The 24842-nt window shown below is 50.4% G+C and overlaps 12 protein-coding genes across 12 annotated transcripts; 7 read left to right on the top strand and 5 right to left on the bottom strand. All coding sequences in view use genetic code 12, as the record gives it.

Moving 5' to 3' along the window:
* Positions 1–156: 156 nt before the first annotated feature.
* Positions 157–447, bottom strand: DIURU_003161 (uncharacterized protein; the record flags this gene model as incomplete). Its single annotated transcript, XM_034155893.1, has 1 exon — positions 157–447. One exon carries the CDS (start codon positions 445–447, stop codon positions 157–159), a length of 291 nt encoding a protein of 96 aa, XP_034012070.1.
* A 2461-nt stretch (positions 448–2908) lies between these two features.
* GCD7 (translation initiation factor eIF2B subunit beta) lies at positions 2909–3976 on the top strand (the record flags this gene model as incomplete). Its single annotated transcript, XM_034155892.1, has 1 exon — positions 2909–3976. One exon carries the CDS (start codon positions 2909–2911, stop codon positions 3974–3976), a length of 1068 nt encoding a protein of 355 aa, XP_034012069.1.
* Positions 3977–4475: 499 nt separating this feature from the next.
* On the top strand, positions 4476–5738 carry SWD1 (COMPASS subunit protein; the record flags this gene model as incomplete). Its single annotated transcript, XM_034155890.1, has 1 exon — positions 4476–5738. The coding sequence occupies one exon, from the start codon at positions 4476–4478 to the stop codon at positions 5736–5738; it is 1263 nt and encodes a 420-aa protein (XP_034012068.1).
* An 863-nt stretch (positions 5739–6601) lies between these two features.
* On the top strand, positions 6602–7783 carry DIURU_003158 (uncharacterized protein; the record flags this gene model as incomplete). The annotated part of the gene is made up of 1 exon (XM_034155889.1): positions 6602–7783. The coding sequence occupies one exon, from the start codon at positions 6602–6604 to the stop codon at positions 7781–7783; it is 1182 nt and encodes a 393-aa protein (XP_034012067.1).
* Positions 7784–8108: 325 nt separating this feature from the next.
* DIURU_003157 (uncharacterized protein) lies at positions 8109–9284 on the bottom strand (the record flags this gene model as incomplete). Its single annotated transcript, XM_034155888.1, has 1 exon — positions 8109–9284. One exon carries the CDS (start codon positions 9282–9284, stop codon positions 8109–8111), a length of 1176 nt encoding a protein of 391 aa, XP_034012066.1.
* Positions 9285–11337: 2053 nt separating this feature from the next.
* URA3 (orotidine-5'-phosphate decarboxylase) lies at positions 11338–12165 on the bottom strand (the record flags this gene model as incomplete). The annotated part of the gene is made up of 1 exon (XM_034155887.1): positions 11338–12165. The coding sequence occupies one exon, from the start codon at positions 12163–12165 to the stop codon at positions 11338–11340; it is 828 nt and encodes a 275-aa protein (XP_034012065.1).
* Positions 12166–14038: 1873 nt separating this feature from the next.
* DIURU_003155 (uncharacterized protein) lies at positions 14039–16120 on the bottom strand (the record flags this gene model as incomplete). Its single annotated transcript, XM_034155886.1, has 1 exon — positions 14039–16120. One exon carries the CDS (start codon positions 16118–16120, stop codon positions 14039–14041), a length of 2082 nt encoding a protein of 693 aa, XP_034012064.1.
* Positions 16121–18503: 2383 nt separating this feature from the next.
* CNB1 (calcineurin regulatory subunit B) lies at positions 18504–19028 on the bottom strand (the record flags this gene model as incomplete). Its single annotated transcript, XM_034155885.1, has 1 exon — positions 18504–19028. The coding sequence occupies one exon, from the start codon at positions 19026–19028 to the stop codon at positions 18504–18506; it is 525 nt and encodes a 174-aa protein (XP_034012063.1).
* Positions 19029–19721: 693 nt separating this feature from the next.
* DIURU_003153 (uncharacterized protein) lies at positions 19722–20318 on the top strand (the record flags this gene model as incomplete). The annotated part of the gene is made up of 1 exon (XM_034155884.1): positions 19722–20318. One exon carries the CDS (start codon positions 19722–19724, stop codon positions 20316–20318), a length of 597 nt encoding a protein of 198 aa, XP_034012062.1.
* Positions 20319–20474: 156 nt separating this feature from the next.
* DIURU_003152 (uncharacterized protein) lies at positions 20475–20927 on the top strand (the record flags this gene model as incomplete). Its single annotated transcript, XM_034155883.1, has 1 exon — positions 20475–20927. One exon carries the CDS (start codon positions 20475–20477, stop codon positions 20925–20927), a length of 453 nt encoding a protein of 150 aa, XP_034012061.1.
* Positions 20928–21122: 195 nt separating this feature from the next.
* Positions 21123–21665, top strand: DIURU_003151 (uncharacterized protein; the record flags this gene model as incomplete). Its single annotated transcript, XM_034155882.1, has 1 exon — positions 21123–21665. One exon carries the CDS (start codon positions 21123–21125, stop codon positions 21663–21665), a length of 543 nt encoding a protein of 180 aa, XP_034012060.1.
* An 828-nt stretch (positions 21666–22493) lies between these two features.
* On the top strand, positions 22494–24497 carry PAN3 (Pan3p; the record flags this gene model as incomplete). Its single annotated transcript, XM_034155881.1, has 1 exon — positions 22494–24497. One exon carries the CDS (start codon positions 22494–22496, stop codon positions 24495–24497), a length of 2004 nt encoding a protein of 667 aa, XP_034012059.1.
* Between the last annotated feature and the right edge of the window lie 345 nt (positions 24498–24842).

Raw genomic sequence — 24842 nt, 5'->3', positions numbered from 1 at the left:
ACATGTTTTAAGCTAGGTTAAATTTGATTAGAGAGTCCTGAGTAATTTTTTTGGAATATTTCAGGAAGATTTAGAGAGACCAGTTTAAATGGTAATGGTCGATGTTAGTGAAATTAAAATAGTAGAAATGGCAATATAAATATATTAAGTAGCTAGCTAGGCTTCGGTGGGAGTGGTGGCGGCGGCGGTAGCTTGAACGGTAGGCTTAACGTCGACCTTCACTTCCGCCTTGGGAACCACCCACGCCACCGTCCAGTCGAGCCCGTCAAGAGCACGATTGGCGACGGAGTCAGCCGCGTCAAGCACCAGCTTCATCGGCTCCGTCGATCTCACCCACTCGACGTGGGGCTTGACGTAGTCGCGGGCCGGCTTCACCCCGGGAACTTTCATCGCCAAGTCTTGGGTGGCGGTGACAATGGGGTAGGTCTTCAAGTGAGTGGAGAACATGGTTGAATTTGTGATTGTGATTGTTGAGAAATAGTGGATGGACTCTAAGGGGGTTTATATAGTTGGGAGTCACCCCACCCGCCTCCCGAGTACAGTGTAGGCGTGTCCTCTGCACTGGTGTGGCGTGTGTATATATGTCTACACAGATTGCACCTTTCACTCTGTCCATCCACTCTGTAGCTGTGTCACTAAAAATAGATCAACAGCTAGTGAAATGATAGACCAGTTGATTCTTTGCCAACAGGTCTAGAGAACTCTGTCGATTATTCGTCGAGGTCAACTGACGAGGCAATCAAGCCGCATTGCCTTAATTGGTTTCAAATCCCGTATAAGATACATGTTGCCTATTTTCCTTAATTGATAAGAATTATCATAGTAGTATGAAGAACATTTGTTTACCAGTAGATATACGAAATTCTTAATCAGTGTCGATTCAGCCGTGCGAAAAGAACAAAAGATAATATCCCGTGAAGCAGTACTACAGGAGACGGGAATCTATCTAAGTTAAAATTCATTATGACATAAAGTGACTACTACTATTTGATCTCATTTCGTATTCATTAGATTGGAGGGGGTGACTAAAAGTAAGGCTTACGCCCCAAAATGTGGGGTGCTGTCATTTTTCAAAATGAGTGCCAAATGGTCTCCGTAATTTCAACTTGTCGGGACGGCACCTCAACTTGGGCCCAATTCATTCAAATTTGTCGGTGATACCTTTTGGCGGGGGGTCAATACGCTGCAGTTTGGATACAGTGTCCCCCCACAGGAAAAATTCGAGCTTTCGTGGCTTCTTGAACTTTTTGGTGCCTTTGAATCTGAATTTTGTCACTTCGAGTTGTACCACCGATGTGGGGATAACAAGCTCATCGCCCACAGTTTCTGCGGAGTTGATGGAAACCGACGTGAGCTTGTTACAGCCCCAGAATAAAAGACGGGGGTCCAAGGGCAACTGTTCCAAGCGTACTCTTTCTACCGATCTGGGGATTCGTTCAATAGTATCGCAAGTTAACTCCTGACAAGTGATGATGCCATTTCTGAAGTCGGTTCTTTGTGCGGTAAACACTCTTGCCTTGATAGTGGGTTTTCCAATAGAAAGAAACGAACAATCTATTAAAGATACCTCGTCCGCTGACAAATTTGTCAGGTGCAATTTCACCCCTTCGAGAGTAACGGATTTAAGGCTTTGTATAGTGATATGTCCACAATACGAATCGTTCCCGTGAAACAGTAAATGCAAATGACGAAGGTTAAGTAACGTTTCAAAGGGGAAGGGGAAGGGGGGCCGAAAGGGAAAGGAATCGCTTAAACACAACTTAAGTACTGCGGGAGTGTTACATTCGACAATACTCTTGATGTACTTCAAATCCAACTCCTCAAGGTGGGGTCAATCGACAGTTAACCTTCTTGCATATCCGATCAGCAAACGTTTGAGCGTCGGCGATCTGACCGAGACATCTTGACGGTCCGTATATAGGCAATCCTGATACTCAAACACCGTAAGCTGGTGCGGAACATCCTCAACCGGCGAACTAGAGAATATCTTTAATTCCACGAGTGGGGAGATCTTCAAATTTAGCAGGGGGCAACTTTTGGAGCTTTTGGCTATCGCATTTACGACGTTTAGCCGCCGGGAAACTACTCACAGTTCTGTTGTCCACAGAAGGACCGGCCATGGTCAATTCGCGAGAGGTGGTTTGAGGAGGAAAAATCCCCCCTCATCATCCCCTAATTCAACTTCAATTGCTGACTCATACTGGGGGTTGGTGTCTAGACTTTCCCTAGCGTCGTCAACTGGGAAATAGCTATAGCTAGTGCGCGCGACGCCAGGTTTAGGACGATTGCGAAAAGTGGCCAAGCACTGTAGCAGGTGGGCATAAAACGTATCAGAGTGTTAGGGGTAGTATTTTGATTGTGTAGGTCAAGAAGCTGCTTTTAGTAGTGCTGGTCGATTTGCTGGGAGCTTGGGTTCATGGCTTAAACCGTGGTACTTCTAATATGAAAAGAATACAATACTTTTAGAAAAAGGAGCAGGAATCATCTCTGAAATAGTTATCATCTACTTCTCAACTGATGAGTCCACTAACCAGTTCAATTCAAATGTCAATTGAAAACCACAAATGTCATCAGTGTCCCACTGGTCGCAAGATAAATCTAGACTCATTGTATTTGAACAGACGCTTCTAGCAAGTGTTGGATATCGTCACGGTATCCGACCTCAATCAGCATACTATTCTCTTCACTATACTCTTAGTTTCGTTTTGATTCTATCTTTATGTGACATACATTACATTAACTTTCATGAATATTGTAATTTACGAAGAGGGCCATGGCAACGCTTGATACTACAATAAAATCACTGTACACTGCTAGTTTTGCTGTTGTTTTGTTTCATGATATGCATTTTGCCATAATAGATTTCTCGCACCAATATACGTGCCAGTCGCGCGCCCACTGAACCCCTATGCTATCTCCAGAAGTGCTCAACCACGTCGAGCCCGTGGTGGCGTCGCTCAAGCGGCAGCAGATCCAGGGCGGCCGGGCGACGGCGCTCGCGGTGGCCCAGATGCTCATGAAGGTGATCTCGACGGTGCGGTGGACCTACCCCAGCGAACTCATCGCGGTGATCAGAGAGGTCGGCGTCGTGTTTGAACGGGCCCAGCCGCGGGACTTGATCCCGGGGAATATCGTGCGGCGAGTGTTGGCCATCATCCGCGAGGAAACCGATTCCGATGCCCACGATAAGGACCCGATGGTGCTGCTGATGTTCTCGTTGTTGAGTACCCACAAAACCGGCACTCACGAGGCGATGCTGAAGAGTAAGGCCTCCGATTTGCGTCAGGTGATCATCCAGGGGATCAGAGAGCTTATTGATAACGAAATCACCAACGTCTACGCCCTGATCGAGCCGATGCTGACGGAAATGATCCACGACAACGAGACGCTTTTGGTACCGACACCGACGCTGGAAATCATCCTCAAGTTCCTCATCAAGGCCCGCCTGAAGCGGAAGTTCACCGTGCTCGTCCCGGAAAACTACCCCAACCACACCCAGGCCGCCCACGCCTTCGTCAAGCAGTTGGGGGCCCACGACATCGACACCGTGCTTATCGCCGACACCACCATCTACGCGGTGATGCTGCGGGTGGGTAAAGTGATTATCGGGGCGCTGGGGGTGTGTGCCAACGGCGGGTGCTTGCTGAACGCCGGCGTCGGCTACATCGTCGAGTGTGCCAAGGAGTTCAAGACCCCCGTGTGCGCGGTGGCAGGGCTGTACAAGTTGTCGCCGGTGTACCCGTATAACCTGATGGACTTGATTGAAATGGGTAACGCCGGTAAGGTGTTGCTGTACTCCGAGTCGCAATTGGTCGATAGCGTCGCTGCTGTGGGCAACCCGTTGACCGACTACGTGCCTCCGGATAACATCGATATCTACATCACCAACTTGGGCGGGTTTGCCCCGTCGTTCATCTACCGTATCGTCCTCGACAACTACCGCCCCGACGATAACGACTTGAAGGCCTCGGCTTAACGATAATACACGCATTTACAGTAACATGAGTTTGACTTAGACACATCTCTTCAATTGATAGGTAGATTTACTTTTCAATCTTTAGAAATCAGAATTAAATGACAAATCTGCCACTGACTTTGTAATGTGTACTTGGAATATCAAGTCAACTGAGGTCAGGATTGTCTGCAGCGCAATGCTTAAATATTGTATGTCAAGTCCCAGTGTACGAAGAATCAAGATAAATTGATGTTACCTCAGTTCATCAAGAATCCATCGAAAATACACAATTAGCGACATTTGGTTTGGCATAAACCAGGGCTCACCAAATTTCACTGAAAAGAAAAAAAAAAAAACAGAGTAAAAGTGTTCAACTTAGAGCTCTCACAACAAAATTCCCAGCTTGTTTCATCAAAATATCCACACAATTCATCGTTAGCCTTGTACATACCACCTTGTGTGGCGTAGTCCTCGCTCCGCGACGCGATCGTAGATTGATGAACTACGCGGTAGGCTGTCGATGAACCTCACCCTCCAGGACCCGTTTGCCGTGGCCAAGGAGTTCCCCGATACCCATGTCAACACGTTAACCTCAGGCCACCTGGTGGTGATCCAGTTTAGCCACAATGGCGACTACCTCGCCCTGGGGGTCACCGACGGCTCCATTGTCATCTACGACTTGCTGACCCACGGCGGGGTTGCCGCCCACCTTACCGGAGGCCACGTGCGACCAGTGACGTCGCTTCTGTGGTCGCGATGTGGCCGCTATCTCCTCAGTACCGCGCGTGACTGGCGGTGTAAGCTCTGGGACCTTCTGCGTGCCCTTGAAGGTGCCGAGGCGGTGACGGCGGAAATCAAGTTTGACGGGCCCGCATGGATGGCAACAATGCACCCGTATGAGCACCAGTGGATGGCAGCCTCGTTAATCGACCAGGACCCGGTGTTTATCGATTTTTCATCGCTGCCACCAGTGGTCCACCAGTTGGCTACTGACCCGTTGGGAAGTGAACCGAAACCGGAGAAACACGTGACGTTAGCGGTGACGTTTACTCCTAGTGGTCGCTACCTTCTTACAGGGACGCTGAAAGGGTGGATGAACATATTTGAAGTCGATGAAACTGGCAGCAAACCCCCGCATTTAGTGCGCTCGTTTAAAGTGTGTAACGGCAACATCAAGCTGTTATGTGTGCTGGCCAACGGACGTAAGCTTGCTGTCAACTCGCTGGACCGGATCATTCGCCAGATAAACATGCCTGACATGTATAATACTGCCCCCGACGACTGGGAGTTTGAGGTCGAACATAAGTACCAGGACGTGGTCAACCGGCTCCAGTGGAACTCAGTGGCGTTCAACCACAACGGGGAGTTCCTTTGTGCCCTGTCGTTTGGCAATTCGTCCCACGACTTGTACTTATGGGAGACTCATATGGGATCGCTCACTAAGATTCTTGAAGGCTCCCTGGAGGAGTTGGTCGACGTCAAGTGGAACTTTCGTCGATGCATGATCGGGCTGACGGGGCTTGATCTGGGCCACATCTACCTCTGGCTGGTGACGTTCCCGCAGAAATGGCTGGCGCTTGCCCCTGACTTTGTCGAAGTGGAAGAAAATATTGAGTACCAGGAGGGCGAGGGCGAGTTTGATATTGTCGACGATCTGGAGCTTGACCGTAAGCGTCAGGAACAACAGGACTACGACGTCGACATCTTGACCCCAGAAACAACCGATGCCCGCGGGTTTGAGCTCGAACCACGCTTTGTCATCCCCATTGACTACTACAAGTGAGAAAGCACCCAAAGCAACCATAACGGTCATGTGTTTACCAGCGTTGATAAGACTACTGCTTCATGTTAAGTCACTTTCTGCGAATGCTGTGGAAACAACGTGTGTAGTCTACACTACCATTGATTTCCAATGATTAATGAACTTTGCTTTACATATCGATCAACCCATTGACGAGTCCTCATCTATACCTAATACGATCAGAATTCACGGATATTTTAAAAAAGAACGAACACACCAATTTCGACAAAATGTAAAACTAATTTACCAAGGCGTGGGATTGGGCAAATGGAAATAATACTAAATGTACATCGTGAAACACGCGTTAAAAGATGGCATTTTTTTTCATACCGACGTGGAATGCAATGCTCCAAGCTATACTTCATCTTGGGTTATGTGACGATTCCACTCGTTTATAAGTCGTTGACGACTATTACCCAGCCACTATCAAATTCTCCGTTACAAAAAACACAAATGCCTACTTTCAGTGGCTCAGGAATCTGTTTCGAGGCCTATACATGAAAAAGCTTTTGCACAATTTATCAAATCACGTACATAAAAGCGGTTCCAACATTTTTGCATAATTGGCATTGTGGCCGAGTGGTCTAAGGCGGCAGACTCAAGCTTATCATAGCTTCTCAACTGTGAGGTTGGGGTTTCTGTTATCGTAAGATGCGCGTGTTCGAATCACGTCGATGTCATTACTTTTTGCGTTTTCAAACAAGGAAGAGTAAAATCACTTGTCTTACCCACCTACTATGCTATCTTTTTTCGTCGTCATTCCCTTGGTGTAAACTCCGCTGTCAATGTTCATTTTTTTGTAGCCGTTCATCACGTGAGACAGCACGTTGCGATCTACCCACCACATGGACGGCGACTCCGACGGGAGTCCAGCGGGATCCCCAGCCAAAGTGCTGGCGAACCAGGCTGTGTCTGCCCTGACCGCGGGTATACGGGCGCTCGTGTACCAGCTCCAGGCGCTCTACCTCCGTGCCCCGGTGAAACTCTTTCGCCCGCTGCGCTTCGATTACCTCGCCTATGTCCGCCAGCTTGCCAACAAATATACGGGGATGTTGGACAAACCGTACCGGTTCCGTACCCATCTGAGTCTTGGCATTCTCATGCTGGTGTATAAGGAAGAAGGGTGGCGGTTTATCCCCGAAAAAGTGCTCCCTCCGTTAGTGGCTAATCTGGCCACGGGGCTTATCCTTTATGTCACCTACCTTAGTGCTTTAGAGCACTTTGACCCGCGTACTCGGCGAGCGAACATGGTATACTCTCCCGTCGACACCTGGCGGGCCGGGTTTTTGGCGGGGATGGCCCAGTCGTTGGCGGCGGCTCCCATCGATGCCATTTATACTCGGCTGCTGGCGCTGGAGTTGTTGCTGGGCAAACACGAGAACTTGTGGGTGTACGGGCTCAACAAGCTTAAGGAAGTGGGGCTTGTGGGGGTGTTTGCCGGGTACCTGTTTCTGTTCGTCAAGGAGCTGTTTGGGTTTGCCTTCTACTTTTCGACGTTTGAAGCGGTTAAGACGCACGGCTACCGCATGGCCTACTCGCTTACTAAATGGTGGCGCAAACTAAAGACTAATGCCAAACATACGTTGCCTTATATCTTCGGTGAGGTGGAGAAGATCGACCCGCAAATCGCCTACATCGAGAATACTCGCTCCGCTCGCGTGCTTAAAGGGCTGTTTATCCTTTTGGCAGGGGCGCTGGCAGCATTCTCGTTGCTCGCCATCCAGTACCCCATCACCAAAGTACAGAAGTTGCACTTGCTGCGGCTTGAGGCCCTCGACATTTACAACCGCAACCAGATGAACCGACCGTTTTTCCACTTATACTACAACTCGTACGTCGACACGTTCAAGCAGGTGGCGAAGATGCAGGCCAAGCTGAAGTTGACGTGGTTCCAGTTTATGTATAAGGGGTTTGCCCGCAACGCCCTCGGTACGGTACCGGCAACATCGATTGGTCTTTTAGTATTCGAAATCATGCGGACAAAACTCGCCACTACCTTGGACGAGGACGACGTGTTGGGAGCATGATACTACACTCAAAAATGTGATACCCTATTCCCTTGTATATACCTGTGATAGCATTCTCAACCTTATAGACATAGACGTTATATATTGGAATATTGTAGCCGTACAAACCGTGAGTGATGACCATTCACTCATTCAATAGCTAGAAATCTTTGATCTACCTTGTTTGAAGAAGTTCCTCCGTTTTTCAGAGACACCCCAACAGCCAACAAGTACGACCTTACCGACTGGCGTAGAAGAACCAGGCTGCTTATCTCTCTGATATTTGGCTAGTGGCTACAATGACGAGTAACAAACATAGGATTCTTATCTAGGGAGCTGCCATCACCTAGAGGCTGACAATGTTCTCCTCTTCGGTGTAGTTGACGTCAGATATCAACACCTGGTTGTCGTCGTGATTGACAGTGACGTAGACGAAGCGCAAAAAGGTATCGCCGAGGATATAAGGCTCCCGCTCCGTCGACTGGAGACCAAAGAGGTACTTGCCCGTGAGTTTGCCGTTGGCGTCAGTTTCCGGGATGGCCAAGTCGGCGTACAGTATTTTGATCTCAATGTCACCAATGAAGAACGACACGTACTTGTCCGGGTCAGCGTGTTCAATGTACCAAGTACCAGACTCGTCCCAGCCAGTGTAGGGCACCGCAAGCGCCTGAAGAGTATCGAAAGGGAGGAAGCTGAAAGTGGTACCAGTGTCCAAAACGGCTTCAACAGGGCCTGACGTCTGACCATTGGAAGTGGCAAACTTGGAAATGGTAATCGAATCGAAGGCGGAGTCTTTGTCGCTAGTGTTTGGGGTAAGGGTAGCCACAGGCCCTTTAACTTTGGCAAGATCACGACCACCAAAGGTAATGGTACCAGAGGTGGCATTAATTTTGTTCAAAAAGTATGAATAGCCGTTGGTTGAAATAAAGCCTTCATCCTTCAACTTCTGGGTAAAGTTGGGGTAGGGAGGTTTTTTATTATGGACGGGAGACTCGTTATCCTCTTTACCAATGCCGAGAATACCATTTTTTTTGCCGGAGTCTATTCTGACATCAGTGGCCAATGCCCACTGTAAATCCTTAACCTCAACACCATTGTCGAGCCACACTGACGAGGTGCCAAAGTCACCCACCACTGTCAGCCCGTCGCCGTAGACAATGCCAAACAGTTCCCCATTCTTGGTAAAGCCAGAGGTAGCGTTCAATTTGGAAGCGTCGACCCACAAGTCTGAGGAGCCAGAGTCCAACAATACTTCCACTTGTTGATCTTGGCTAATCAACCCCAAATTGATTAAGTACAAGGCGCTGGCGGCGTAGATGTCGATATTTTGGCCAGCGTCAAGTTTGCTGGGCTTGTCGTCAACTTTGTTGGTATTGTTGGAGGAATCACCGAGAGGGGCAGGTTTCACCAACTTTGGCGTCAACTGCTTGTTCAACGTGAACGAAAGCGGTTTAGGAGTTTGGTCTCTCACCACTAACGCAGCGGCGAGCGAGACCAAGAATGGGTAAGCAATGGCAACCATATCACACTAAAGTGGTGAGGAAAATTGAGTGGAAAATGTAGGGTTTTTATATTCCATCAGAAATACTTCAATGTTGAAGGCTCCGCCCTCCTTAGGGCTAGCCCTTGGATAGTGTGGCAGGTGCGTTTTGTGGCCGATCCGTTTTTGCACCCACTTTGCACCCATTGTTCTTGAGCTCAGGCACGGGCGTCCGCACTCTCGCGAGGCACTAGTGCCACTATTGTCGTAAACGACGACTAAGTGCCAACTAAAGCGCCTCACCTCGTATTGACTTACTAATTTCGAAGTACGTTTAGTTTGGCAGGTATACGTCAAATGCGCACCTAGTAAGGGGGCATGCCGCTAAGGACGCTTGGAGTGAATCAGATCGGTGAAGTCGAGTTACCCACCAGGGCTGCCCAACCAAGGACCCTTATCACGGATCATCAATTACCGGCTGTAATTTACCCCTATCAAAGGCCATGTGCCTCAGGGATTGTCGCAGGAGGTGGCACGTTGGCCACAGTTAAAGCCTGGACGCCAAATCGGATGCTGATGGTTGTGGCAATTTTGCCTTGGAGAGTTAATGAGGGCTGTGGCTAAGTCGACCTTGAAAAGTCTTTATGGTGAATGGCTTTAAACCATCGTTCAGCGACTATAGCAAGACCTCATGGGGAAGACGGTTTCGTCTTGTGTGAAGTTGGCAACAAACCCCAACCATGACGTGATTACCTGTGAAACACACAAAGCAAGTTTGATATTGATTCGAGGGAAAGCCATCCTTGCCCAACCGGTGAACCTCCCTGTAATGGTGATTGTCTGGACTAGATGGTTCCAGAATGATAAATAAACGGGGAAAATTTCTATCAGAGATGTACCTATGAATCGTTTCAGGTTTCATGCCTATTGTCGAAAATTTATCTACGAAGGCGAACCATTACGTATGCTGGGGATTTAATTCACACAAAATCTCAATTGATTTCAACACATCACCTGCAAACTTGTAGGATTTCTTTTACTGTTTGGTTGTCGTAGTTTAAATGGAATATTCATATCCCCTTTCAACATAGTATGATCAAGTAGAAGGGGCGAGTGTGAAATATCATTAACGCAAAGTAAGCCAATTGTGATTGGCACTTGTTGAGTTGAATTTGCACACCCAAATTATGAACAAACTACTCAAGTTTACCAAGGGCGTCTGCGATTTTTCTTCGTTATCCAACTGTTCGACACCATTTGTACGGGGAATCTACAATATACCCGATTTTACAATAGAGGGCCTTTGGCAGCGAGCGTGTAGATCTCTCTTTTATAATCAGTATTCATGCAGTAGTAGGCGTAGAACTGGTCATTAAAATCAAATGAATCACGGTGCTGAGGATCAATGTCCAAGTGGAAATCAGGAAAACTGTTGCAATACTTAATAGGCTGTTGGAGATAATGATCAATCACACCTTGAAGTAAGGGTCGAGGTCTCTGGTAGCAATCTTGAGTATCTTTGGGGACATCTGGTAGTAGCTCTCTCATCAATTCGTTTAAGAGCATCGCAGCTGGTATCCATGGCCGATGAGTCGACGTAGCTCACATTACTCTCGATCATGCACTTGGTTCTGTTAAGGGGTGCGCGCAGTCTCAATGTGAAGTTACATCACCGGAACGGTCGGAGATATTAACGAAATATAGCCATTGCACCTTGGTTTCGACATCAATTGCTTCAGCTATATTATTTCTATCGCCTTGTCTCTGGTCAATGGTAGGTAATGACCCTAGACTGAAAATCATGACTGGTGTTTAGCTTCTGTTGAGCAATCTGTAGATTGTTACGTGAGTATTGAATATTAAAACAATCTAATAGCTGCATCCTACCAACAGACTGAGCATTCAAGTCAATCACATTATAGCCATTGAATGAGTCACCTTAATGGTACGTCACTGGCTTTCATTACAAGAAGACGATCATGGTAGTCGTTCTGAGACAGAAAAGAAGATCCAGAAATAGTAATGATTCTCTGTGAAAATCGTAGAAGTTCTTTGGTCTCGGCTACATTTGTCTGTGTTCTCCAATTCCTATAAATTACTGTTGGCAGCGCTTTTGGTAGGCGGCCCAGCCGGCGTCACGGTACCGTTGGCCCTCAACCACGGGGTCACGGCCCTTACCGAAAAGACCACGACCGACGATGATGATATCGGAGCCCGTAGACACCACTTCGTCGACAGTACGGTACTGTTGGCCGAGAGCATCGCCCTTATCGTCCAAACCGACGCCGGGGGTCATGATGATCCAGTCGAAACCGGGCTTTTCCACCTTACGCTGAGCGATAAACCCGATGCAGAACTCCTTGTCCGATTCAGCAATCTCAATCGTCTTCTCCGTGTACTCGCCGTAGGCAATCGACCCCTTCAGCAGCAATTCCGCCAACATTAACAACCCTCTGGGCTCGTCAGTAGTTTCTTCAGCGGCTTCCTTGAGCCCCTTGACGATACCAGCACCGGTGACGCCGTGGGCATTGGTGATATCGGCCCAACGAGCAATCTTATACACACCGCCCAGGTACTGGTGCTTGACGGTGTTGCCGATATCGGCGAACTTGCGGTCTTCGAAAATCAAAAAGTTGTGCTTTTTGGCGAGCGCCAAAAGCGGCACCACCGTGCCTTCGTAGGTGAAGTCGTCGATGATGTCGATGTGGGTCTTCACGAGACAGATGTAGGGCCCCAACTTGTCGACCAACGCCAACATTTCCTGGGTGGTGGTGACGTCGACCGAGGCACACAAGTTGGTCTGCTTCAGCTCCATGAGCCGGAACAACCGCTGGGCAAGCGGCGAGGTGTGGGCATCGGCTCTCTCGGTGTAGGTGGGCGCCATTTGATCTGGCGAGCGCGATGCGGTGCGATGAGTAGTCATTGGTAGTGGTAGTGAAAGACGGTGCAGAGAGGGGAAGAATAAGGCTAATAATAAACCGGTAGGTATTTTGGAGTGGATCAGGGTCGTTAGGGTTGATCAGATAGTCGATCAGAGATGAAGGTCGTGTGACACTCAAAATGGTTGATTTGGTCGTGCGCGACCCAACATTCTCATAATCCGAATTGATTTCTCCTCGCTAATTATACATGACAATAGCTGTGGGCGTGAGCATGCATCCCTCATAATGACAGTCAATATCAACGACCAAAGTTACATTTTAGGCATTGGGTGATGACGAAACCATAGGTAGTGAATAATCCTTAAGCATAAAAGGTTCAAAAAGCTATCCTTCTGGGTGATATCAATCTCGACGGTGTCCTTCTACTGAGGCGCGGGACCTGTTAAGGCAGCGGTGCTCAAGCTTAGGGGGCCCCAGTGGTACGCTTGTGGCGGTGGAACACCCTGGTTTGGACGTGGACGCAAGCTCCAAGGCTATGGGACACCCCTAGCTTGCACTGGCCACCGGAGGGGGCCGTTTAGCCATCAGAAGGGGAGCGTGGTGGAAATGTACTGTACAGAAGGAGGCCACTGACCGTGATAAAACCCACAGCTGGGCGAATATCGAGGCCAAGCGCTAACTAATGTTGTAGATTATGTGCCTGATATGATGTACACCAGGTTTGAGCTAGGCCCTCCGGGTGTTCTGGGTGCTGTTGGTGCTGAAGGCGCCCGGGGGCTAAGAAGGGGATGGTTCGCGTTGATGCTAGAATCAATCATGAGCACGGGGCAACAAATAACCATCCATTTTGCACGTACTCAACAAGTTCATAAAAATAGATAGTAATACTATCAGATGCTGAACTCACTACTTTTATGCTAAATGTTGCATCGAAAGTTTTATCAGAACTGGTACGACGTCCATCGATAGAAACTTGGGCATAAATGCAACGATCGTACATTGGTTGAATGAATCTTTGAGTTGTAATGACTTATAATAACGTGAAATCTACTCAAATGCTGCAATTTACGAGTTTGCTGCAATTGATATGTCAGGCGCAGAGGTACAGCCGTACCCCGCATTGTTTACCTGTACTGCACGCGTCAAAATATTTACGATAACAAACTGTGATGAGCGATTGGGGAAACTATCACCAAATCCCAAGGGATCGAGACTATGCCATAAGCTGGTGAGTTGCTAGCAATCTCTCCTGACGTCGAGGTGTACACTCGCTCTCATTGCCATATGCTTTGAGCACTCTGGACGATAGAACTGGTTCCAGTAGCAGCTCAGACTTCATCATCAGCCTCTTTACTAAACGCAAAATCGCGATCTTTTGTCTGCTCGTCGAGAACTTCGCTTTTATGGATCTTCAACTAACCAAGACCTGTGGTATATACGACACGAAATCAATTACTGGTTCGCCCGCAGAGTGGTTTGCTTACTCCCATTTCAATTGACACAACGATGAGTTTCAACACTGGCTATTAATGACTGAGCGAGACCATAATTAGTTGCGAGTGGCCCGCAACTACGATGCTACATACCATTCCATGATGGCAAAAATAATTGAGGCATACGCTTCAACCGTTTACGTCGTAATGCTGAAGCTAGATGTCTTTGTTGTCACTCAAGATGCCTTGTCAAAACTTGTGCTGTCCATCTATGGTTCAGACCAAAGTGATCAATTACCAAACTGAAAAATGATGTGTGAAGTATGAACACTAAATAGGATGACAATACATATGAACATAAGGGTATGAGCACAAACGACCACTTTAGAGCAATCGGCTTAGGAAATATGCCATGTCGTGTTGGGTGAAAATGAAGTGATGTAATATAATGTCTGGACGGCCGTCGACCTTGCCACTGGGGTCACGCGTCGTCCTTTTCCTTAAGCTTGCGCATGGTGGGGGACCCCTGGTCGCCCTCGTCGCTGGGTTTCCGAAGCGGTGTCTGGCCGTTCGGGGTGCTGAACTGAACAAAGTTCCAAAACGCCGGCAGCAGCTGGCTGGGGGCGTTGACCCGGAGCTGGCCGTCCTTGTTGTTTTGGCCAAGTTTAGGCCCGCGTTCCGGGGTAAACGCCTCGAGCTGGGCCACTTTTTTCGGCGAGGCAAAGCCGATGTCGGCCCCCGCCAGCGTCGCCAGCGTCGCCAGCGTCAGCTGGGAAGGGTTGTTGGTGCTGTCAGCGTTGGTGGAGGGAGCTAGCAGCAGCAGAAGCGCCTGGACTGGCATGCCGTTGGTGGTAGTGGGCGGCGGCAAGTTAAACATGGTGGACACTCCCGCCGCCAGCGGAGTGCCCACCCCCGAGTTTCCCACCTTCCGGAGCTTGGGAGTGGTGCCGCTATCGCCTTGAGCCTGGCGTAGCGGCAGCAGAAGCCCCGTCAGCTGGAGCAGGGCAAACATCAGCGGGCCTTGGGGGGTATTGGAGAGGGGCCCGCCGGGGAACAGCCCCGGCATCGTGCTGCCAAACAGCAGCCCGCGCTGGTGGTGGGGGAAAAATTGGGCGCTGCCAAGCTGCTGGTACGGTGGGTACGGCTGCAGCTGGGGGATTTGTTGTGGCAGAATCTTGGGGAGCGAGTTGGTGCGGGAGTGTGTTGGCTGGAACTGGGGGTACTGGGCTCCTAGCTGCTGTGGGGGAGGTGCCGTAGGACCCTGGTGAGCCGGGAGGGGTGCCTGGTACATCCCTGGAGGGAACTGGAATTGAGCGTTCTGCGGAGGCAATTGCTGAGGATGAGGCGGTGGCTGTTGCTGCGGTTGGCCCGGAGCCAGAACTGGTGACTGGTTGGCGTCTTTGGGAGGGTGCGCCTGTAGCTGTTTGTCGTAGTACTTGCTCAGTTCCGGTAACTGCTTGTGCATGGCCAAGTGGAGGTGGAGCTGGCGCAGCACCAGCAGCCCGCGTCTCAGCTTGCTGTGCTGGCCGTTCAGGATGTTTTTGAGAAACTCTTGTTTGTACAGCTCCAGGATCTGCCACTTCATCCCCTTACCCGGTTCGTTAGGGCGTCGGGGCACTTTTTCAAATGCTTTGTTGAGGGACAAGTTGTGGCGGATCAGGTTCTGCCACCCGGTTTTCAGGTACTTGTAGTAGGCGTAGTGACTCAGAATCCAGTCGTAGATCTCTGAGAGGGAGAGGACGCCGTCCTCGTTGCTGAGGATGGCCTGAGTGATCATGGTGGCGTACAGGTACGGCGGCTTGATGTCCTTCAGCTCTTCCTTGCTGAGATCCTGGTCCAAATTGTTCTGTAGCAGCGTCGCCAGCACCGCGGCGGTGGTGTTGATGGCGTTGGCGGAGGCGAGGTGGCCGTTGTCGAACATCTGGAATGGCTTTATCGGCTGGTGCTTATAGTAGCCGTTGTCCAGTTTCTGGGCCACTTCCTTGTAGCGGGCAAGGCACTTTGTAAGCATTTTGCGGTTGATTTTCGGCGGCAGGTCGGGAAGAATGAAAATCATCTGGGTGCCGCCGATATCGAGGATGGCGCCCAGCTGGAGCGGCGTCGGGGTGACCACGCCCAGCGGCAGCGGCGTGATCTTAGTGCCGTCGACGCGAGCACCGTTGCGGCCAAACACTTTGAATTCCCAGCACCGTAAGTCCAAATTGTAGGTGATCAGCGCGTGCTGGCGCAGCACCACTTTGGCGGGGCCGAGATCGATTTCCACTTGCGGGGCTCCCAGGGGAGCCCCCTCGGTGTTTCTGCCAATGGAAATCGCCAACAGCTTCACGTAGTACGTCCAGTCGTGGCCGGCGATCTTGGCGTAGGCCTGCACTTCGGTGACGTTCAGCTTATCGTTGGCGTAGGTTAAAGCGACGTTGGTGGCGTCGTCGGGAGTTTGAAGGGTCAGGATGACGGCGGCAAGCATCTCCTGGGGGTCCAGGAACTGGGCCAACTCCTGAGGGTCGCCGTGGGGGTCGGCGTCGAGCTCCAGCGGCGCGCGCTTGCGGGGGACGAGCTTGTCCATGAGGAGTGTATCTGATCGGCCCGGCAACACGGGGGTAGGGGGCTATCGCCAATCGCTAACCAGGTGAAAGCCCGCCACGGAGAACGGGTAGAGGCCAAAAGGTGTGGGGGGGACAAAGGTAAACAAATTTTCTCCCGTTGACCAAAACAGTGCGCGCGTGGAGTGTATACAGGCACGTCCGTAGCTTCGATCGGGTTGCTGTCACTTCCGGTTGCGAGCGCCTGGGCGTGGGACCGCTGGCGGGTGGTGGTGATCTTTCGGGGCTAGGGGCCCTTATTAGGGCGAGTTTGTCGCATGTGATGCTCTTTTAGGGTATATGGACGGCTATGGAAACGACTCGGTCAGGTGGTGGTTTTGATTTAGCCACCGTTGGTCGTATTCACCAGCACTGGCTTTAGCCGGGGTTAGTGGGCGGCACTCTCGGATTAAACTTACGACAATAGATGCACAAAACTCGGTCTAAACAAGTATTTATCTAATGCTTGTAGCCAATTAGCAGGAGATTAAAGGAACCAGTAGTTTATTACTCAGTCATATGAAGAAGGAGGCGTTGTCTCCGTTCTTCTGCCGGCGGTGGTGTGAACGTGGCTGTCGCCGGGTGCGATATTTATTACTAATGCGGAAAGGAGGGGACAGCGTGATTTAAACAGGCGTAAGCCAGATAAAGAAGGTAGCGGTTGTAGTTGGCGGTCGCACGAGCAATTGAGGTTGACAGGTGGCGTGGCGACCCTGTTGCTGTCGTATGCGGTTACTGGTCACCATGTATTTTAGCTTTAAGACAATGCGGTGAATAAACGCTTGTCGCCTACCTACAGGTAAATCGATGAATTGCAACGTAATTTACGTAATTTAAAAGCCGCTAACCTTGGGCTTGTTGAGTGTGCATGTTTACTGAGCCTCATATCCCAAAAATAGATATCAGACTATTTAGTAACCTGCCTTTGAGACTAGGGAAATATAGCATGGATCAAAGTAAGGGCATCGTCACTGTCATCATCGTCACCAGCAGAGTAAGGGATGGGGGGGGGCGAAACGACCGTGCTGGAGTATACTCCTCAATCAAACGTTTAGGGCTAAAAGTCTTTTCAAACCTATCTAGATCCAATACATTGCGTACTTGAGGATCGGCGAGTTTCAAAAGCAATTGGGGCGCAAAATAGGCATCGTTACCGCCGTTCTGCATGTAGCCACCGAGGATATGAGTGTCCTGAAGAGCGACTCGGAGGTTAGTCTGACTGGTTTTCGTCCGATTAAGGGCAAAGCGTTTTTGGATATCGATTGCCCAATCATCAGGAACATCAACTCCCATATCCTTAAGCACCATAATGTCATATTGCACTGAATGGCCCACAATCACTGCCTCCCATCCTTCAATATTAAATTAGTAATCGAGGATTCCCTGGACAAGACTGACAATCAGGTCAAACGGCATTTTCCACGACATCTTACCCATGAAATTGTATTTTCTCAAGTGTTAGGTCTCTTCATTAATAAGATGGAACGTCTTGATGTGAGGGTACCCCAACGCTTGTTGTCCTCGAGGGTCGAAGATGGCAATACCCACTTCGAGAAGGGCGTCGCCGGCCTCCCACATCTCAGTGTCAATGCTGATGAGGATCAGATCCGTACGCAGCATACATGCAATCTTTCAAGTATTGACGATGGTGTGGGCGCTTAAGCTTTGGGTGCCAAGCGAGCTTCTTCTTATTTTCGGCAAAATAGCAGCCTATGAGCAGCTTGCGGCTTGGTATAAGTTCTCTTTGATCAATTCGTCTTCACATCGGTGGTATTTATCCTGGTGAGCGAAAATCGCTTTCAGATACCGTTTGCGATTGACTGACATCGTTTACAAAAAAGGTATGATCTTTGATTTTGCAGCCGATGCTCTTTGATATGAGAAAAGGGCGCGTGTCACATTCCACAAAATCAATAGCCATGGTTATACTAGGGTTACGTTTGGGGAATTGAACTCTGAGAATAAACTGAAACCATCGAAGCTACGGCTAATATTGCTGGTTGGTGAGGCTGTGGTAGTAAAATTGATAATACCTGTAGTACCAACTGGCAAACTATCAGCATCAACAAGTGCAATGCGATAACCAAGCAATGAGGTCCGTAACTCATAGATAATCGACACTGTGATTGAATGGACGACTTTTTGATGACTGTTTGTTGGCATCTGTATTCCCACATGGAAATATTTCAACTGCCAGACATCGGTCGTGTGACGTGTAGAAATTGAGCCTAAATTGACTGATATGAAATCCTCATCGCAATTAGACATCGTAAAATCACTACCGACCCAAGCTTACCTCTTATTTCAAGTATCAAGCTCGTACTCGCGTCAGGTCCTACACCATCGTCATGACTCGTGCATTTTATGCTAGAACATATTCAACGTCAACGCCGACGCCACCAGCTTCGAGTCGACGGTGTTGCGGAACTCCTCAAACGACAACCGCCCGTCGCCGTCCTTGTCGGCCTCCATGATCGTCTTGTCGACGATCTGCTGCAATTCCTCTTCGCGTAAGTTTTTTCCCACCATCATCTTCATGACGATGAAAAGCTCGCCGTTGCCGATATAGCCGTCGCGGTCGATGTCGTAGATCTTAAACGCAAACCTCAATTTCTCCTCCTTGGAGGTTTTCCCGGAGAACGCCGAGAGCCCCGTGATGAACTCCTGGAAGTCGATGGTGCCCAGGCCGTCCTCGTCAAACACGTCCATGAGCCGCAGCGCCAACGGGTTCAGCCCGATGCCCGGGATCAGCAAAAACTCCTGTTTGTCGATGGTGCCCAGCCCGTCGGTGTCGAGCTTCATGAACCGCTTGCGCAACCGGTCGAGCTCGTCGTGGTCGAAGTTGGTCCCCTCGCTGAGCGAGTCGAGAATGCGGCTCAGAGCAACCCCCATTGGTGACGTGAACGGGGCGGTGGCACTGACGTGTGAGTGTTGACTACTGGCGTCGAGCGATTCCTGCAGGTGGGACGAGGCGCGGGGGCAGTGATCGCTGAAAAATTAGGTGAGTACAGAAAAAAAAAAAAAAAGAATGGAAAGTGGACGAGTTGGGAATCGAACCCAAGACCTTTCGCATGCTAAGCGAACGCTCTACCGACTGAGCTACACGCCCGAGTTGGCGGAATAAGGGGGTGGGTCTGTCAAGTCGTAGGGGATTTTATACCTTGTGACGGGCGGCTTGTTGGCCTTTTATATTGGCTTATTCCACTTCTATAATACAATTCAAGTATATTGGTGCTAGTTTCCAGCCGCTACAGCTCTAATTGACGCATTTATAAGTGATCTTTTTTCTCTTATTACGATTTCACAAGGCGTAAATGTCCGATTTATCAACTATTCTTTTCTACGAAAGAGTTACGGCTTCAACATTCAAAGGAAGGCTACCAGACGCTCAAGGACCAATCCACTGGTTTCTCATTTCCCTTGTTTTACTATGGTGTACGCGTTTTCCCCGCCTTTATACTGCGCGCTCCTCACAAACATTCTCCCCTTGACAACGATAGACGACAGTCACCACTTGCAGAACGTGACCACCTAGCCGACGACGATGAGGGGAAAAGTTTTCACCGTTTGATTGACTCAGTTACCATGTTGCTGAGAGACTCGTCCAGAGATAGATCGCCTACAATTGACGCCCCGACGCACGCACAGTCCAAGAGACACCTCTCTGAGCGTTTTAAGGCCAAGCGGCAGAGATTGTTTGCCCCTGGCGGCGCCGCTGAGGCTACTGGCTTCACTTGGTTTGCCTTCTTTCTCGCTTTTGCCGGAAATAAAGGCTCAGGCAGCGCTGCTCCCAAAATTGCCAAACCTAACAAGCGCAACCTATTCATCCTCGAGAGGCTCCCAAAAGATACACAAACTGAAATTGTATCCTTACTTTATGTCGTCGCAGTGTGCCGGTTGTGTCATGTTGCTACCGACCGTGATTTATTGAAGGTTATTGGAAAACGCTTTAAGAAGCTTATGGTGGAGGTGACGCCGAACGCGATCCTCGCCGACGACCCCACCATGATCGGCTTTGAGGCGGAGGCGTTGCTCCCGCTGTGGTGCCACGTCCACGTCAGGGCGTCTGTGGGTTTATGGGAGCTTACAAAGGGGTACCTCCTGCAAATGAAGTTTGCCCTGTTGAGGATTTCGGTGTATGACGAGTCTCAAGTTGGCTATAAGGTGTTTGATCTTAAGTGATTCATGGGAAACCCCGTCGCCATGCATTTTGATGGCATCAAAACCCTCAACACCGCCGACATTCCTCATTCGGTCAAAGAACTTTACATCACCAATTGCAGCTCGCGTCCGCGGAAGTACCCAAACTACTTGGATTTTACAGGATTGCCGCCCCTGATGACCACTCTTAGTATTCGGAACGTTGCATACTTTACTTGTGACACAGTTTGTGTCCCTTCACTTCGGAGCCTCCAACACTATACCGGTGGATACTATGCCAATCTTTCTTGGTCTCTGCTCAAAACGGTTGCTGTTGACCGCATCCCTGATGGCAAACGCTGTGACATGTTGGAGGAAGTCACCTTACTTGATCAGATGACGATGACAAGCTTTAAAAACACCCACTGCCCAAAACTCAGAAGTGTCTCGATTCCCAGTTACCAAACTGGTGTAATCACTGATTACTTTAACCAGGACCAACTCAAACAGCTAACAACGTTCAAGGGGGCGAACATCAGGCTCGATGACTTGACGTTATTGGAGCACGTCGAAGTGTTAGCCGTACAGTGCGCCGAAATTATCACCGAAGACACCCCGTTGTCGTCCGATCTCGTGGATTTGACGGTTTAGTCTTTTTCGCCAGTCGAGGGTATTCCTCGCCAGCTTACGGTATTATACTGGAAATGATGAAGTTGTGTTTTTACAAAAGCCGCATACCTTTCGAATACTTCCCAAATTTTCGTCGACTGTTCATGAAGGATTGTAAAGCCGTATGCTACAGATATTGCCATTGGCCAACACCTCGATTTTGTCACTCTCGATGATATGGGATTGGACAAAGTGAGGTTTTGGGCGAGCAAGGTAGTGTTGAAGGGTTGCACATTTACGCAAACCCCCGAAATCGAGGCCAGGGTTCTTGAAACTCAAAATTCGCTTAAAAGTGTCGACAGCATCATCTGCCGAGAGCTACAACGTACCGCTACTGAGCGGATCCCCAACATGGAGAAGAAATTGAACGTAACTGGGGTGCAAAACCAGGTGGTAGACTTGTCCACGGGTTACGACAATCTCAAGGCGCTCTCCGTGCGCTACCATATGGAGGGTTCTCTGTTCTTTGAGCCCTTGACGAAATTGCGTCAACTTGTGATCCCCAAATCAGTGGAGAAACTCGAGTTTGTTTCAAAGGTTGAGTGGGAGGTCGACGTGGAGCCGGGCCAGCTCAAATGGCTTAAATGGTGCTCCCAGCACACTGGCGATCTTGCGTCAAAAGTGATGTTGGATCTGGCTCAACGGGTGGGGCCCTACTTGGCGTGTCGGCTGGATATGTTGCGAATGAAACGACCTCCGTCGCCCAGTAAGTGTCGGTAGCCTCTTTGTTGAATTAAGGATCAACTTTCTCATAATGGACGGCATTGAATGAAGCTAGGGGTAGTGATGGTAGTCCATATCTATTGTAAATGAGATATTGCGTATCAGATCAAATTCACCGTTGCCACAGTCAATAATAAATCTAAGACTTATTCATAATCAATTGAATGTGCAGTGGAACAAATTGGCTAACCATTGAGCTAATACGGCATTGATCATTTCAAACACTATTTATAGCAATCTGAAGATTAGACCATAACTATGGTCTGTAATGACTACACCAAGTGCAAATGGAATGATCCTTTCAGCATATTAGATCTGAAATTGCTAGAAGTACCATAGTCTAATAGGTAGAATCAATTTGTTAGCGATTTGTTGGGTACGGCAATCTTTTATGATCAAATGTGGCGGTATCAGCAGTAATTTGATACTACGCCAAGCAATTTCGTCAGCTGATACAATCGCTTTAAGTTCTTAAACCATAGATGAGACCATCGAGTACATTGATTTGAAACACCCCTCGCTTACCATAGCCTTCTCCCTTCGCGAGCGCTACGCGTGTGTGTGAGCTGCTACGCGCCAGCGCGTGGGGACAGCCACTCGCACACTGCGCCCCCAACCGCTCCCACTCTCGACACCCGAAAGCAATTGGCCTAATAAAACAACTAGCGGACTAGAGCAGAATCAAATAGTAGTCTAGGCTGTTACCCCTGGCGATTGGCGCTGATCGCGCCCCTCGTCGCCGTCGCCCGCGCCCCGCGCTCGGCGCACCCGAAAATCTCGACCGCACCCCACCGAACAAACCGTCACTCCCGCCGGTCGTCTGGGATGAACAACATCAACCTCGACTCGGCCAAGGACACGTTGTGCAAAAACATACTCATCTACGGGTACTGCAAGTTCGAGAACAAAGGGTGTGCGTTCAACCACACCCAGCCCCCACCCCCGACTCCCCAGGTGACCGCGACGATGGCGCCTGATGGCAAGCGCAAATTCAACCTCAACACCCCCAGCTTCCAGCCGGGGGTGGCCCCGGGGGCGCCGTATAGCCCCGGAAGTAAAGACGCCGCCGCCCCCCTCGCCAGTGGCGCCAGCGCCGCCGATGGCGGTGGCGCCGACATTGGCGCCCGCGACCACGACGCCCACGCGGCCAGCGCCCACGCTAGCGCCAACAGCGCCCACGCTAGCGCCAACAGCGCCAACAGCGCCGGCGCCGGCGGCGCCAACATCAATGCCGCGGCGCTGGCGTTGAAAAAGTTCAATGTGCTGACGCCGCTGTTCACGCCGCTGACCAATCTCTACGGCGGGGGCGCGACGCTGGCGACGCCGCCGCCGCAACAGGTGACGCCGACTCCCGGGCTGCCCAACCCGTACTCGATGGCGGGGGAGATGTATTTTGGCGGCCACCCCGGCGCCGGGGCCGGCTACCCGTTGCAGTACCACCTCTACGCGCCGGCGCCGCCGCCGCGCCTACAGATGGCGCTCCCGCCGTACGAGACGAGCGCCAGCGCCATGTTCATTGCCAACGACTTGCGCCAGGAGTTGCAGCGGCGCAACGAGGCGACGCTCCAGACGATCCCGCGGCTGGCGCTCCCCGAGCACGTGCATGTGTATCACCTGTTGGTGCCGATCGACCGGAGTTACGACGCGCTGCTGAAGACGTGGCGCGTGGCGCTGACGGTGTACAAGCTGTTTCTGAACGTCGACGGCAACCCCTACGCGTTGCGCCGGCTCGACTTACCCTTTGACATCGTCGACGACGGGCCCCTCAAGTTCGTGAAAAAGTGGCGCGGCGTCAAGAACGCCAACGTCGTCCACGTCCACGACGCGTTCACGTCGTACGCGTTTGGTGGCGAGAGGCCGCAGCTCATCGTCGCTTACGACTACTACCCGAACTCGCTGACGCTCTGGGAACACCACAAGCGGCTGGTGGGGCGCAGCGACCCGGTGACCGAGGAAACGTTGTGGGTGTACCTTGTCCAGCTTGTCAACGCCCTCCAGGCGATCCACAGCCACGAGTTAGCGGCACGCCTGCTGATGGAGGTCCACAAGATTATCGTCACCCTGAAAAACCGAGTGAGACTCGCCGGTTGCGGTATCGCCGATATCTTGGCTGCCGGCACTTCCGGCACTTCCGACAAAAGTTCCGACACTGCTGCCGACACCAGTGCCGACGCGAATCTCGTCACCTCTAAGGACACCATTCGCTACTTACAACGACGCGACATCGAACGTCTTGGCAGGGTGCTTTTGGACTTGTGTTCGCTCACGTTGCCGCCGGCGCAGCGCAACAACCAGCCGGCGGAGCTCTTGCGGTTGGTGGAGACGCTGGCGCCGGGCCACTTCAGCCGCGAGTTTTTGCAGGTGCTCACCACGCTCAACACGTCGCTGGACGACGTCCCCGAGTTCGACTTGGCGGCGTTCACCCAGCGGCACTTGACGCTGAAAATGATGGGCGTGATCAACGCCCTCGAAGACCAGGCCGATTATGCCGAAAGTCAGCTCACGCTGGAGCTTGAGAACGCCAGACTTTTCCGGTTGATGGCTAAGCTCAATTTCGTCATCGACCGCCCCGAGCAGAAGGACTGGCTGGAGAACGGGCCCAAGTACATCGTCAAATTGTTCCGCGACTACATCTTCTTCCAGTACGACGAGTTCGGCAAGCCCGTCGTCGACTTGGCGCGGGTGCTCACCAACTTGAACAAGCTCGACGCCGGCATCGACGAGAAGTTCTTGTTGGTGAGCCGCGACGAGAAGAACTGTATCATTGTCAGCTACAAGGAGATCCGCGACACCATCGACTCGCTCTTCCGCAACTTGACCCGTGACTAGAGACTCGTCTACACCCCCATACACTTTTTTAATATGAAAAAAATGAGGAAACTGATTAATTTCGTAGCTTCATTCTCGGCGGTGGGTTGCTATTGTCTTCTCAGGCCACCGCGCATCCATGTGCATGACTTTTGCAGCCAGTGGTTGGTTGTAAACTTTCAGCACTAGTGAGATAAATGTAGTCAAAAGTGGACACAAACCGTTTAGAAATTGATCTAAAGGGTACAGTTAGTTGCTAGATACATCAGACGAGTAGTAAAAGGGCTTCTTGAACCCATTTCTCCTGATGGTCTCGCCAGGTGGTTCATGCGAATGTAATGCACGCTGTACCTGGCAGCTGATGCT

This window comes from Diutina rugosa (genome assembly GCF_008704595.1).
Source record: "Diutina rugosa strain CBS 613 chromosome Unknown scaffold35_size143915, whole genome shotgun sequence".
In the NCBI taxonomy this organism is placed as follows: Eukaryota; Fungi; Ascomycota; class Pichiomycetes; order Serinales; family Debaryomycetaceae; genus Diutina; species Diutina rugosa.
This window is presented reverse-complemented; position numbering and strand designations above follow the sequence as displayed.